The sequence below is a fragment of the Rana temporaria genome, chromosome 3 (genome assembly GCF_905171775.1).
Source record: "Rana temporaria chromosome 3, aRanTem1.1, whole genome shotgun sequence".
NCBI classification, from domain to species: Eukaryota; Metazoa; Chordata; class Amphibia; order Anura; family Ranidae; genus Rana; species Rana temporaria.
This window is the reverse complement of record NC_053491.1, coordinates 120,951,742-120,966,834: the sequence shown is the minus strand read 5'-3', so window position 1 is coordinate 120,966,834 and position 15,093 is coordinate 120,951,742. Positions and strand designations below refer to the sequence as shown.

The 15,093-nt window shown below is 40.5% G+C and overlaps 1 protein-coding gene across 1 annotated transcript in view; it reads left to right on the top strand.

Moving 5' to 3' along the window:
* ITIH5 (inter-alpha-trypsin inhibitor heavy chain 5) overlaps positions 1-15,093 on the top strand; it is a 101,990-nt gene that overhangs the window by 58,226 nt on the left and 28,671 nt on the right. The window contains exon 8 of the mRNA XM_040343346.1: positions 7,845-8,016. Coding sequence (XP_040199280.1) covers positions 7,845-8,016 — 172 coding nt within the window. The remainder of the gene's footprint in view (positions 1-7,844; positions 8,017-15,093) is intronic.

Here is a 15,093-nt window from a genome sequence, read left to right as displayed (position 1 = left end):
TATCTTCAGCGTAAACAAGAACAAGGAGTCCTGGAAATTATGGTTTGGCCACCACAGAGCCATGATCTCAACATCATTAAGTCTGTCTGGGATAACATGAAGAGACAGAAAGATTTGAGAAAGCCTACATCCACAGAAGATCTGCAGTATGGGCCAGATTCACAGAGCAGATACGACGGCGTATCTCCTGATACGTCGTCATATCTGTTGTTCTATCTATGCGACTGATTCATAGAATCAGTTACGCATAGATAGCCAGAAGATCCGACAGGTGAAATTGTTTTACACTGTCAGATCTTAGGATGCAATACCGCGGCCGCCGCTGGGGGGATTTTGCGTTGTAATACAGCGTCGGGTATGCAAATTAGGAGTTACAGCGATCCACAAAGATTTTTCCCGTCGTTACGTCGTCGCGAGTGTTAGATTTCCGTCGCAAAGATAGGGCACCCTTAACATTGTGTAAAAATACTCCACCATGTTAAAGTATGCCCGTCTTTCCCGCGTCGCTTTTGAATTTTTTTAAAAAAAATTCTTTTTCCCGGCGCAAGTCTTTTTTTCACGTCGCGATTCACAAAACGTCAGCGCAGCGTAATTTCGCGCAAAGCACGTCGGGAAATTTGTGACGGGAGCATGCGCAGTACGTCCGGCGCGGGAGCGCGCCTAATTTAAATGGTACCCGCCCCATTTGAATTGGGCCGCCTTGCGCCGGACCTGTTTAAGATACACCGCCGCAAATTTCCAGGTAAGTGCTTTGTGGATCGGGCACTAAATCGGGAAATTTGCGGCGGTGTAACGTAAACGGGTTACGTTACGCTGCGCCGCCGGACTGTGAATCTGGCCCTTAGTTCTCAAAGATGTTAGGAACAACCTACCTGCTTCAAAAACTGAGTGCAAGTGCACCTAGAAGAATAAATGCTGTTTTAAAGGCGGGGGGTTTCACCTAATATTGATTTAAATTTGGATTTCTCTTCTATCCATTTACTTTCCATTTTGTTACTTGATAAAAATAAACTATTAACACTTCTATTTCTGAAAGTATTCCTAATTTACAGCATTTTTTCCACACCTGCCTAAAACTTTTGCACAGAAGTGTATGTTGTCTTTTATTTTAACTGAATTTGTAATAAAATGCTGGTAAATATTTTAGAGCTAAAAGTAATCACCATGTTGTCAAAATATGTAAAAACTAAAAAGTTTCAAAATTCAGGACTTAACAGATTGGTTTTGAGCTAATATAACATGACATAATCATTTAGAAATGTTCGGCATGTTCTAAAGCTAGCCATTGTCTGGTTGCTGATAGACTTGTTCTTGTAATATTGATGTAGTGTTTTTATTCACTGTTCATTAATGACAACAGTCTCTCATTTATATCACAAAGGTCACTGATTTAGCAAAATGTAACAGCTGGAGGCAGAGGCTAGTCTCCAGCTGTCTGTTTTGGCAAAATTATTATAAATGTATGGATAAAGGAAAATGAATGATTACACAAAATGATGGCGTGTAAGTAAAGCCAGGACCTTTTTTTCCCTTTGTTTTTTTCCTTTTAGGTTAAGGGATTTTTTTATTTTATAGGTGTAGAGAAGAGTTAGAGCCCTTGTCAGATTGCTGTTGCTATAATTGGGAATATTTAATTCACCCTCTTTATGTGTCCTGGTAACCACCAATGAAAATAAGAGAAAATACAAAATTTTTTAGTTGTCAGCAGAACAGACAGACAAGAAGTGAAGGGAAATCCTCGGAATAGGAAACATGGCAAAAAAAATCACTTTAGTTTTAGTGAGTCAGGATAGACATCTGGGGGCAGATCCACATAGAAATAGATGGGCGCAGCGTATCAGAGATACGCTACGCCGCCGTACCTTACCTGGCGTAATTTCGAATCCCCAAAGAATTTGCGCTGTAAGTTACGGCGGCGTAGTGTATCTCTGGCGGCGGAATTCAAATCGGCGATTAGGGGGCGTGTTTCATTTAAATAAAGCGCGTCCCCGCGCCGAATGAACTGCGCATGCTCCGTTTCTAAATTTCCCGCCGTGCATTGCACTAAATGACGTCGCTAGGACGTCATTTTTTTTAACTTAGACGAGAGTTACGTCCATCCCGATTCACGGACGACTTACGCAAAAAAAAATCAAATTTCGACGCAGGAACGACGGATATACTTTAACATGGCAAGTCGAACTATACGCCGCAAAATAGCAGCTTTAACTATATGCCGGAAAAAGCCGACTAGAGACGACGTAAGAGAATGCGACGGCCGCGCGTACTTTCGTGGATCGACGGAAATAGCTAATTTGCATACCCGACGCGGAAAACGACGAGAACTCCACCCAGCGGGCGCCGAAGTATTGCATCTACGATCCGAAGGCGTACAAAGCCGTACGCCTGTCGGATCGAACCCAGATGCTGTCGTATCTTGGTTTGAGGATTCAAACTAAAGATACGACGTAGGTAATTTGAAAGTACGCCTGCGTATTAGTAGATACGCCGGCGTACTCGCTCTGAGGAACTGGCCCATGGTTTTAATTCAGGCAAGTTAAACCTAAAACAATGGGTCCAACATAGTGGAAGTATTGGGGCCAAAACTATTTAATACCATTAACAAAAAAGATTATAGAACTTTTGTACTCCTATAATTATAGTAATATCTTCAACTTACATGTTATGCCAGAAATAGCATTAAATATTTTCAAAAGTATTTAACTGCAATACTATGTAAGGCAATACGATTTGTATTAGCTGTAAATATTGAAGAGTCATTTACTTAAACTATTTAAATTACAGAGGTCAGAAAAGAGGTGAGAGGGCCACATGCAACCCAAAAAATAAAGGTTTAGCATAGCTTTTTTGGATCTACCCATTTGCCTGTCAGGCTGTTGTAAATGATTACAGTAAACCTTTCTTAACCACTTAAGACCCAGACCAATATGCAGGTAAAGGACCAGGCCCCTTTTTGCGATTCGGCACTGCGTCGCTTTAACTGACAATTGCACAGTCGTGCGACGTGGCTCCAAAACAAAATTGGCTTCCTTTTTTTCCCACAAACAGAACTTTCTTTTGGTGGTATTTGATCACCTCTGCGGTTTGTATTTTTTGCGCTCTAAACAAAAATAGAGCGTAAATTTTGAAAAAAATGCAATATTTTTTACTTTTTGCTATAATAAATATCCTCCAAAAATATAAAAAAAAAGCGTTTTTTTTCCTCAGTTCAGGCCGATACGTATTCTTCTACCTATTTTTGGTAAAAAAAATTGCAATAAGCGCTTATCGATTGGTTTGCGTAAAATTTATAGCGTTTACAAAATAGGGGATAGTTTTATTGCATTTTTATTAATAATTTTTTTTTTACTACTAATGGCGGCGATCAGCGTTTTTTTTCGTGACTGCTACATTATGGCGGACACATCGGACAATTTTGACACATTTTTGGGACCATTGTCATTTTCACAGCAAAAAGTGCTATAAAAATGCATTGTTTACTGTGAAAATGACAATTGCAGTTTGGGAGTTAACCACTAGGGGGCGCTGAAGGGGTTAAGTGTGATCTCATATGAGTTTCTAACTGTAGGGGGGCGAGGCTGGATGTGTGACGTCATTGATCGCCTTTCCCTATATCAGGGAACAGACGATCAATGACAGCTCCACTGTGAAGAACGGGGAAGGTGTGTTTACACACACCTCTCCCCGTTCTTCAGCTCCTGTGGCTGATCGCGGGACTCCGGCAGCAATCAGGTCTGCGGGTCCCGCGGCTGCGGCCACTGAGCTTCGGACCGGGTCGCGGGTGCGCGACCCATGGCTGGGCACTTAAAGAGGACATACAGGTACGTGCTTGTGCCCAGTCGTGCCATTCTGCCAACGTATATCGGCGTTAGGCGGTCCTTAAGTGGTTAAAGGGGTTGTAAAGGTAAAAAAGGTTTTCCCTAAATAGCTTCCTTCTGAGAAATCCTCACTTCCTGTTCTTCTGTCTGTAACTACACACAGTAATGGGAGGCTTTCTTCCTGGTGTGGAGAAAATCTCTTGAGGGGGGAGGGGCCGAGCAGGAGAGTCAGGACGCGCTCTACTTTGCTGATAGAGAAAGAAGCTGTGTGTTAGTGGGCGTCCTGACACTCCTGCTCGCCCCCTCCCTCCTCAAGATGCTTTCTCCACACCAGGGAGAAATCCTTGCATTACTGTGTGGAGTTACAGACAGAAGAACAGGAAGTGAGGATTTCTCAGAAGAAATAAGGACATTTAAAAGCAAAATGGAAGGATGAGGTACCGTATTTATCGGCGTATACCGCGCACTATTTTGCCCTGAAAATCAGGGCAAAATCGTGGGTGCGCGGTATACGCTGATACCCGCTTTTCCGCGCCGAGTTTGAATACTGCGCCGGCATATACCGAGCGCAGTACACTCGTGTATCTTCGGGCAGTCTCGGCGCCTCTCGCGCTGACGTCCTGAGCGTACAGGACATCAGCGCGAGAGTTGCCGAGCCTGCCGGACGATACACTCGGTATATGTCGGTGCAGTATTCAAACTCGGCGCGGGAAACGAGCGGGGAGGACGCGAGGACGCCACAGAAGGACGCCGGACCCGACGAAGAGGACACCCGAAGCCGCAGACGGAAGCCGGACCCGACGAGGCCGCCGATGGACGCCGCGCAAGACACCAAAACTGTAAGTACAAAAAAACTTTTTCCCACAGGAATTCGAGCAACTTTAGAGGGTGCGCGCTATACGCGGGAGCGCGCTATACCCCGATAAATACGGTAAGTGAAGGAGGACTGCACTAAGGTAAAGGAAGCTATCTAGGGAAAAAATGTTTTACTTTTACAACCCCTTTAAGAGAGATAGAGGTGTTTCCCTTGCTGACCTCCTCTTGAAGATACTAGTTGACTGGCTATTATGCAAGTCCACTGATTTTCAGAGAAATTGACCAGGAGCCAGATACAGATCTAGAGAGTTGGAAAAAATAGAGGTGTCCTTATATGCAGGTTTGTTGTGGGTCCATGATTCAAAGTATGAACTACTTGGTGAGCATGACAGTGAGGGAACATTCATTATTTAGAAAAATAAATAAAATGTAAGCCTTTATTTATGCCTACTGGCATGTGATGGAAGTCGCTCTGTTCCATTGCACAATCCAATATATCCGTATATAACACAATACAAAATAGCTGTACTTTTGTAATATACAGCGATATATACACTGATGTAGTTTGATGATACAATGTAATAATTTTACATAAAAGTAATCAGCAATTCAGTTGACCAAATGTAGTTGCAGTACTGAACCATATATAATTGATCTGGGTGGGATGATAATACATATTTGAAGGTCATTTGTAGCACATCTTCTCAGGACTATTGCCTCTCAAAGTGTGCTCCATTATCTTCCTCTGTGTGGTGCTTAGTTATCTTTCTTAGCTTATGCTCAGCTGAAAATGAATAGTGTCATTAGTAGTATTGGACAGTAGTCACCCAGAAACACAAAGTGGTAGAATGGTTTGGAGTGTGTGTTTTTACACAGCTGGAAAACAAGTGTCACCGTCCATAAGAAATTAAATTAGAACAGACCATGGAGAAAAAAAAAAGAGAACATAATCTACCAAACCAGAAGGAAAATAAAGCAGCTGAGCAGACGAAAACAAAAGTCTGAGCAAGGCAGTTGTGTAGAAATCTAACAACCTAAAGTTGTGTGCCTGGAAATCTCACACTTGCTGAAATCAAAATATGAAAATAAATATTTTGTACATGAAACCAACCTGGGACTAAGGTTGTCCAGCTTATATTCAGGTATTACTTTTTCTATGACTTAACAAAAGCAGCTTGATACTTTGTACTGAAAGGTTAAAGATAGACACAGATTACAAACGCCGCGATCGTTAGAGCGAGATAAATCATTCTAGCACTAGACCCCCTCTGTAACTCTAAACATGTAACCTGTAAAAAGATTATGGATCTGACGAAACAGCTGACGATGTGAAATGCGCTATCCGATTGGCTGGCCTGGACCCCCACGTCACTTCCGGTGCGACGACGGCACGCCGCGCCCCACAGTGGAACGCACGTCGCATCTCATCGTCTCTTCCGGTTTCCTGATCCTGGTTTGTGAAACATCTTCAGCGTTTAGCTGCCCTGGATATGGATCCCCACAGATGACCATACTACAGTGACTCCATGCTTGCATCTCATTCATTGCCCGTGCTATTTCTCCTTTTGTGAGTAGCCACCTTATTGTCTTGTATTCATTTATTTAATAAATTATGGCTTACTGCACTTAGATTGGCGCATCTTGCCTTTTGTTTCTCTGATTCCTTCAGAAGTCTGCTTCTGCTTCGGGTGCTGCCGCCAAGTGTCCCCTACAGCCACCATATATTGAAAATCAGGACTTTTTGGACATTAGCCCTCATTTATCCATTTTTTTAGATGGACTTTGTTTGACTTTTTTTTTACACCTCTCTTGTTGTACTACTTTATTATATGCTTTATTAGATCGTGCGCCATATACCATTTTTTTTCCTGTGTGTGGTTAAATGCCTGGATACAATGATATAATTTATCCTTTCCCAATTGGCTGGAATTAATGCTTCTATTGTTGACAGCTCACTTTCTTGTTGTATGGCAGTAAGCTGTCAACCAATAAAACAAATAGAATTCTAGCCAACTTGGAAAGGAGGCATGATGTCATTGTATCAGATGATACTTAAAGTGGAACTTTACCCATAACAACTTGATAAAAAAATAATGTTCTTTAGCAAGGAACATACATTTTACATTAATTATTATGCTACCAAAATTAATGTGTGCTGTAAATTTCCTCCAGCATTGTTCCTGTTTCTTCTTGTATGTGTCTGCAATTTTGCTGAAGCCCAGAGCCCCTGAACAGCAGTAAATCATAAAGCAGAACTAAACCCATCGATTTAACGGTTTCAAAAACTGTTACATTCCTGGAATGCCAGGGTTGCTAGCTGTCAAATTTGATCGTGTCCTCAACCAAACTGTCAAACCATCAAATGACTTGTGTCATAACTGATCACATGTGCAGCACCATGGCAGTTGCAGATCAAACAGAAGCAGCTTCATTGGCTGAAAAGGATATGAGGGTTTAGTTCCGCTTTAAGGCTATGAGCAGATTGGCCTCTACAAATTTGACAGTGCCTACAAATGCCTAAAAAATGGAGAGAAACTAAGCATGTGCAGAGCAGGGTAAGACTGTGTATTACTGGATTTTAAACAGCATAGGCACTTATTTTTAATGTTTTACATTTACACTTAGGGGTGTACTCACTTTTGTTGACAGCGCTTCAGACATTAATGGCTGTGTGTTGGGTTATTTTTAGGGGGCACCAAATTGACACTGTTATACAAGCTGTACACTCACTACTTTACATTGTAGCAAAGTGTAATTTCTTCAGTGTTGTCACATGAAAAAATATTATAAAATGTGTACAGAAATGTGAGGGGTGTACTTACTTTTGTGAGATACTGTATATCCAGTGCACTCCTGATGCACTCCTGAAGCATTGTAGTAGACTATAATTATGGATTTTACTTTTTTAATGTTTCCAATATACTGTAAGCTATTTTCTGGAGTGTTTATAAAAAAACATTGCTTGGTATGGGTGTGCTTTTTCATGCTTAGCTGTATTTTCTACCGATATATTAGCCTGCAGTTTTCCCATGTATTTTAAAATATATGTTAACTCACACTTCTGTTTTCAATAAAATACTAGATACAGATTTACAATGTATTCTTTGGTAAGCTGATTTGGCTTAGGACTGGGGCCTAATTCTTTTATAGTTTAATATACATGTACTGTATATTACTGGAAATGTTGCTGAACAAATAATTTCTTTGCAGACGCAGGATGCTTTATTTACTATTCTCCGAGACTTGAGACCTGATGATCATTTCAATATAATTGGGTTCTCCAACAAAATAAAAATTTGGCAGCAAAACCAACTTATGAAAGTTTCTCCGAACAACATTAGAGATGCAAAAAAGTTCATATTTGGCTTGTCACCTACAGGAGGTAATACTACTACTACTACTACTACTAATAATAATAATTACTATTAATATTAATCGTAAGTGCTATTTGGATCCATATTTAATCATAAAGGGCAAAATACGTATGATAATTGCATGTGTTACGTTTGTGATTGGAGCCTATTGATAGCTGTCATGCCCTGTACACACGATCGGTTCATCCGATGAAAACGGACTGATGGATTTTTTCATCAGATATCCGATGAAGCTGACTTTCATCAGTCGTACCTACACACCATCAGTTAAAAAACTGATCCTGTCAGAACGCGAAAAATGAAGTTCAATGCTTCCAAGCATGCGTCGACTTGATTCTGAGCATGTGTGGATTTCTGGATGTCTGCCCACAGACGATCGTTTTTTTCTATCAGTTTTTTAACCATTAGATAATTTTAAAACAAGTTCCTAGTTTTTTTACCGATGAATAAAAAAACGATGGGGCCCACACACGATCGGTTCGTCTGATGAAGACGGTCCATCAGACCGTTTTCATCAGACGAACTGATCGTGTGTACGCGGCATTAGGGAGCTTTCCTAGTGGCTGGTGATTGAGAAGAGGAGAATTAGGGGGGATATGATCCACATGTACAAATATATAAGGGGTTCATATAGTGAACTTGGTGTTGAGTTATTCACTTTACGGTCAACACTGAGGACAAGGGGGCACTCTTTACGTCTAGAGGAAAAGAGATTTCATCTCCAAATACGGAAAGGTTTCTTCACAGTAAGAGCTGTGAAAATGTGGAACAGACTCCCTCCAGAGGTGGTTCTGGCCAGCTCAGTAGATTTCTTTAAGAAAGGTCTGGATACTTTCCTAAATGTACATAATATAACTGAGTACTAAGATTTGTAGGTAAAGTTGATCCAGGGTAAATCCGATTGCCTCTCGGGGGATCAGGAAGGAATTTTTCCCCTGCTGTAGCAAATTGTATCATGCTCTGCTGTTTTTTTTTGCCTTCCTCTGGATCAACTGTGGGTATGGAGTTGGGTGTATGGGATTGTACTGTGTTTTTTATTTTGTTTGTTTATTTTTTTTGTGGTTGGACTGGATGGACTTGTGTCTTTTTTCAACCTGACTAACTATGTAACTATGTAACAAAGTTGTGTTGGCAAATGTGTTACTTTTGATTGAGATACTTTAGACTGGGATACAAATACCCTTCAGACATTTTTAATAGAACAACAATCCTCTTTTAAAATACTTTGCATTTGGCTGTTCATAACCAGGTAACAAGCTGTGTCTCAATTTCTTAAACATTTTAAGAAATATAAAACATAGTGCCCTACCTGCAATTTAGGAAACTAGCTGCTGTATGGTGGAACATTCAATATTAATATTAAATATCTGAAAACACTCTGTTGTTCCATGTATGTTATAAAATGTGTATATTAAAATAACAAAATGTAATTAATTTCAAACAATTGTTCACACAAATATTAAAGACAGGTATCTAAGTTGAACAAACAAAATTTAAGGCCCCTACCTTGTTGGATCCAGTAGAAAATAAATTAAAACCATTATAATACTATAGGTACAACTATGTTTTTTTGAGTGCTACAATAATCACATCAACAACAATTCTATAAAATGTTAAAACGTCTTCTGTACTATATAAAAAGTTGCCTAAAACATCCACAACATATAAAAAAAATCTGGCTTATACATTTTCATTATAGACAACGACCACCAAACTCCACCTGTACAAACTGTGTATTACAGTAAGGAATCTCATATATGTTGGGTTTGAAGCCTAGTGCACACGATGAGACTATCAAACAAAGATTGTCCTTTTTTTTGCATGCTAGTCTCCGTATCAAAAACGAATATGTTACTAAAATACGAAAATTCTCCTACGACAGACTAAAAATTCAGAAGTGATGTAATGTATTTGTATTGTATTTTTGGATGAAAACTGCATTGAGTAACCACTTAAGGACCGCCCACCGCATATATACTGCGGCAGGGCAGCCCTATTGCGCGAAACTATGTTCCCGTACCTCGTTTAGTGCACGAGTCACTGTGGGCGTGCGCTGCATAGCGGGGGAGAAAAGGGGGTAAAAACTGACATAAATCTATCCCTATTTTGTAGACGCTATAACTTTTGCGCAAACCAATCAATATATGCTTATTGCTTTTTTTTTTTTTTTTTTTTAATATGTAGCAGAATACGTATCGGCCTAAACTGATGAAGAAATAATTTTTTTTAAATTTTTGGGGGAATATTTATTATGGCAAAAGGTAAAAAATATTATCTTTTGTTTATAATGCAAAAAATGAAAACCGCAGAGGTGATCAAATACCACCAAAATAAAGATGTATTTGTGGGGGAAAAAAGGACATCAATTTTGTTTAGGTACAACGTCGCACAACTGCGCAATTGTCAGTTAAGCCGACGCAGTGTTGTATTGTAAAAAATGGCCTGTCATTAAGGGAGTAAATACTTCCGGTCCTTATGGGGCAGATCCTCAAAGAAATTACGCGGCGTATCTCTTGATACGCCGCGTAATTTCGAATTTTGCGCGTCGTATCTTTGTTTTGGTATCCACAAAACAAGATACGACGGCATCTGTGTTAGATCCGACAGGCGTACGTCTTCGTACGCTGTCGGATCTTAGATGCAATTTTTTGGCGTCCGCTAGGTGGCATTCGTGTCGTAATCCTTGTCGAGTATGCAAATTAGCTATTTCCAACTTTACGTTGTTTGCGTAAGTCGTCCGTGAATGGGGCTGGACGCCATTTACGTTCACGTTGAAAACAATGACGTCCATGCGCAGTTCGTTCGGCGCGGGGACGCGCTTCATTTAAATGAAACACGCCCCCTACCCGCCCAATTTGAATTCCGCCGCGAGAGATACACTACGCCGCCGTAACTTACGGCGCAAATTCGTTGAGGATTCAAACCAAAGCCAGGTAAGTTACAACGGCGTAGCTTATTTTACATCTGCGCCGGGCGCAGTGTATGTATGTGGATCTGCCCCTAAGTGTTTAAATGAAAACCTTTCGATCTGGTATCGTATGAGAATTTTTTTGATAATTTCAGATGAAAGCTGTGTACTAACGATCAGATTATCGTACGATCGCTTCGAAAACAATATTTTTTGTATGATATTCTGATCGTGTACACTAGGCTTAAGGATGGCATATGGGGAGCACCAGATGGGCAATTGAGTTATAATACTACTAATATATTATTTAACCTGGCTGGCGGTATTCCCGAGTCTGGCTCGGGTGAGATTTTTGTGCTACGATCGGTATCCCCGAGCCAGACTCGGGCTTGCCTCGCAGCATCCAAAGACAAAGTTACTTACCTTGTCCCTGGATCCTGCGATGCCTCCCCGCTGTGTGAGCGAGCGGCGTCCTAGCTCGATTCACACAGTGTCGCTGTGTGCCGCCGATCTCCGTTCCCTGCGACGTTACGACGCACGGGGGCGGAGAACGGCGCCAAATTCAAAAAAGTAAATAAACACATTGCATACAGTATACTATAATCTTATAGATTACAGTACTGTATGTAAAAAATACACCCCCCTTTGTCCCTAGTGGTCTGCCCAGTGTCCTACATGTACTTTTGTATAATAAAAACTGTTCTTTCTGCCTGCAAACTGTAGATTGTCCATAGCAACCAAAAGTGTCCCTTTATGTCAAAAGTGATTTTAGAGCAGCTAGAAAACAGCGATAATAAATTATAATCACTTGCAGAATTGAGCGATAGCGATTTGTGGGGAAATTCGTCATAAAAAAATAAAAGTAATGACAGCGACAATTCTGCAACTGAGCAAATTTCAGTGATTTTGATTTGATTACATTATTGAATAGTTTTTATTATAATTATATTATTATTTGTTATAATTATTTATAGTTATTTATTATATTATAATTTATGATTTTGTTTTTCAAACTTTATCATACCCAGGATGTCTACTAGACTCTTGTTTGGACATATTTAATTGAGTTATTCTTAAGAATTACAGGCCTACAATTTAAAACGCCAAATTTCCATGCAAAATAATTGTACCGCTTTCAGCACCTAAAATCTGAACAAAACCGCCAGGTTAATATATTATTATTTAAATTATGTATAATTAAATTATTATGGCTAGAGAGCATATGCACTGGGCTGCGCTGCATCAATTCAGCCTCCAGTGTGTATCAGGAATATCCTACAATCCCATCATACTATGTGCACTCGCTCACACACGCCACAATGGGGTCACACTGCTAGTTTGATAGCTGTGGCTCCAATCTGTGTAGACGAGCTGCTGACATTGGCTCTGTCTTCAACATTCACTATCGGTGATAACTGACAGATACATTATGATTTTTTTCATTACAATGTACAAATATTGTAATTGGTGGCAGCTGTTATATTAAGTTGACAAGCTTTTCCTATCATCTGCCCCACAGTATTTTTTTCAGCTGCAGAGTATGAAAATCAATCAAGAAATAAAATAAATATTTTTAAATGAACCTTTTATTAACTAGTTACCTTATTCCCCTTGAATGCCAATATTTTCGCACATTTTCACTTGTTTGATTTGATTTTTAGAATCCAAAATGCATACAAAAAAAAAATGTGCTCATAAATTATTTCATCAAGCTTTGTATCTGAAATATAACTTTAGTGTGATCATTACCATGGCAAATTACAAAATATAATATGTACTTCTTATCTACCATAACACCAGTTGGTTTAAATATTGAGAAAGTTGAATAAGGCTTTGAAGACAATCCTACAGAAGAAAGACGCATTTCACTTTAATATCAATGTTAATGTAATATCAATTTAAAGCGGGAGTTCACCCAATTAAGTATTTTTTTCTCTTTTCCCCTTAGATGTATGCTCGTTTTGTCTAGGGGAATCGGCTAGCTGTTTTAAAATATGAGCCGTACTTACCGTTTTCGAGATGCATCTTCTCCGTCGCTTCCGGGTATGGGTCTTCGGCAGCGGGCGTTCCTTCTTGATTGACAGTCTTCCGAGAGGCTTTCGACGGTCGCATCCATCGCGTCACTAGTAGCCGAAAGAAGTCGAACGTCGGTGCGGCTCTGTACTGCGCCTGCGCACCGACGTTCGGCTTCTTTCGGAAAATCGTGACGCGATGGATGCGACCGTCGGAAGCCTCTCGGAAGACTGTCAATCAAAATAGGAACGCCCAGTCCCGCAGCCCATACCCGGAAGCGGCGGAGAGGATGCATCTCGTAAACCGTAAGTACAGCTCATATTTTAAAACAACTAGCCGATTCCCCTAGACAAAACGAGCATCCATCTAAGGGGAAAAATAGTTATGTATGGGTGAACCTCCGCTTTAATATTATTGCTAAAACCCTAGGTTCATTGCTAATGATGCAAACATTGTATCTGTGTATCAAGACATAAAGAGAGACTTCCATGTATTGATTAGCATTCTAAATCCACAATGTACAGTATCTTAAGCTGGCTATAGACAGCTTGAATTTCAGCCAATTCCTGCTGCACCACCCAGCTAGACAAATGGTAATTTAACTTATTTAACTTGGCACTTACACCCCCTTCCTGCCCAGGTACATTTTCAGCTTTCAGCGTTGTTGCACGTTGAATGACAATTACTCATGCAACACTGTACCCAAACAACATTTTTATCTTTTTTTTTTTTTTACACACATAGAGCATCATTTTGGTGATATTTAATCACGGCCAATGTTTTTATTTTTTGCTAAAGAAACAAAAAAAAAGAAAATTAAAACATTTTTTAAAATATTTTGTCATAAAAATTTTCCAACATGTAATTTTTCTCCTTCACTGATGAGGCTGCACTGATGGGCACTGATAGGCTGAACTCATGAGCACTGGTGGGCATTAATAGGCTGAACTCATGGGCACTGATGGGCACTGATAGGCTTCACTGATGAGCACTGGTAGGCTGAACTCATGGGCACTGATGAGGAGGCACTGATAGGTGGCACTGATGGCCACTGATAGGTGGCACTGATAGGTGGAACTGAAGGGCACTGAAAGGTGGCACTGATAGGCGACAATGATGAGCACTAATAGGCAGCACTGATGAGCAATGATAGGCGTCACTGATGGACACTGATAGGTGTCACTGATGAGCACTGATAAGTGTCACTGATAGGCGTCACTGATGGGCACTGATAGGCAGTGGTAGGTGGCACTGGTAGGTGACACTGATGATGAGGCACTGATGAACACTGATTGGCAGGACTAATAGGTGGCACTTATTGGCAGCACTGATGGCATTGAAAGGTGGCACTGGTGGGCACTGATGGGCACTGATAGATGGCACTTGTGGGCACTGATAGGTGGCACATATCGGGACCGATGTTCCTGTAAACAGAAGCCGGTTACCGGCTTTATTCGTTTCTCCTCACGCTGATTGTAAGGAGAAAAAAAGTGGATAACTGGCTTCTGTTTTCTTCCTGATCAGCTGCCGTTGGCATACAGATGATCACATGGTAAAGGGCCCGCTGTGATTGGTCTTTTACCCTGTTCTGTGATCATCCATGTCCGGAGGACATTGATGCCCTTCCGGCACTGGAAGCTCGCGTGTAGCCATTCGGCTATAGCGTGGGTGGAAAGTGGTTAAAAATCAACGGAGCTGTGTGCAAAATTATTAGCCAACGGGTGATTGCATCCTATTAGATGCCATCACTGTTCAGCAGTTAGCATTTTAATCAGGCATAGAGTGCCACCGCTGCCAAATACAAAACCTAGCATTGCTCATTTCTTCATCTACATTGTTCACCCTGTATGGAAGCATTGCTTGATGGGAGTGCCTTGTTCAACTGTGTGTGGTTTGCTTTATAAAATTAGGAATAAATTAGACACCAGATATAAATTAGTGTCACAGTAATGAATGCTATAGTTGTGAACCTGTAGAATGCACTGCCAGTGCAACAATGTGACACTAGTGGTCCAAGCCATTTAACTGTCTCCTTTTCTTCACTATGAAGGATGATGGTTTTATTCCCAGAACTCATGAACTGCATTGATAGATAGAGAATAGAAAAAGAGTTAACCTTTGTATGTTGCTGTATTGGATTATAAAATGAAATATTTGATATTTT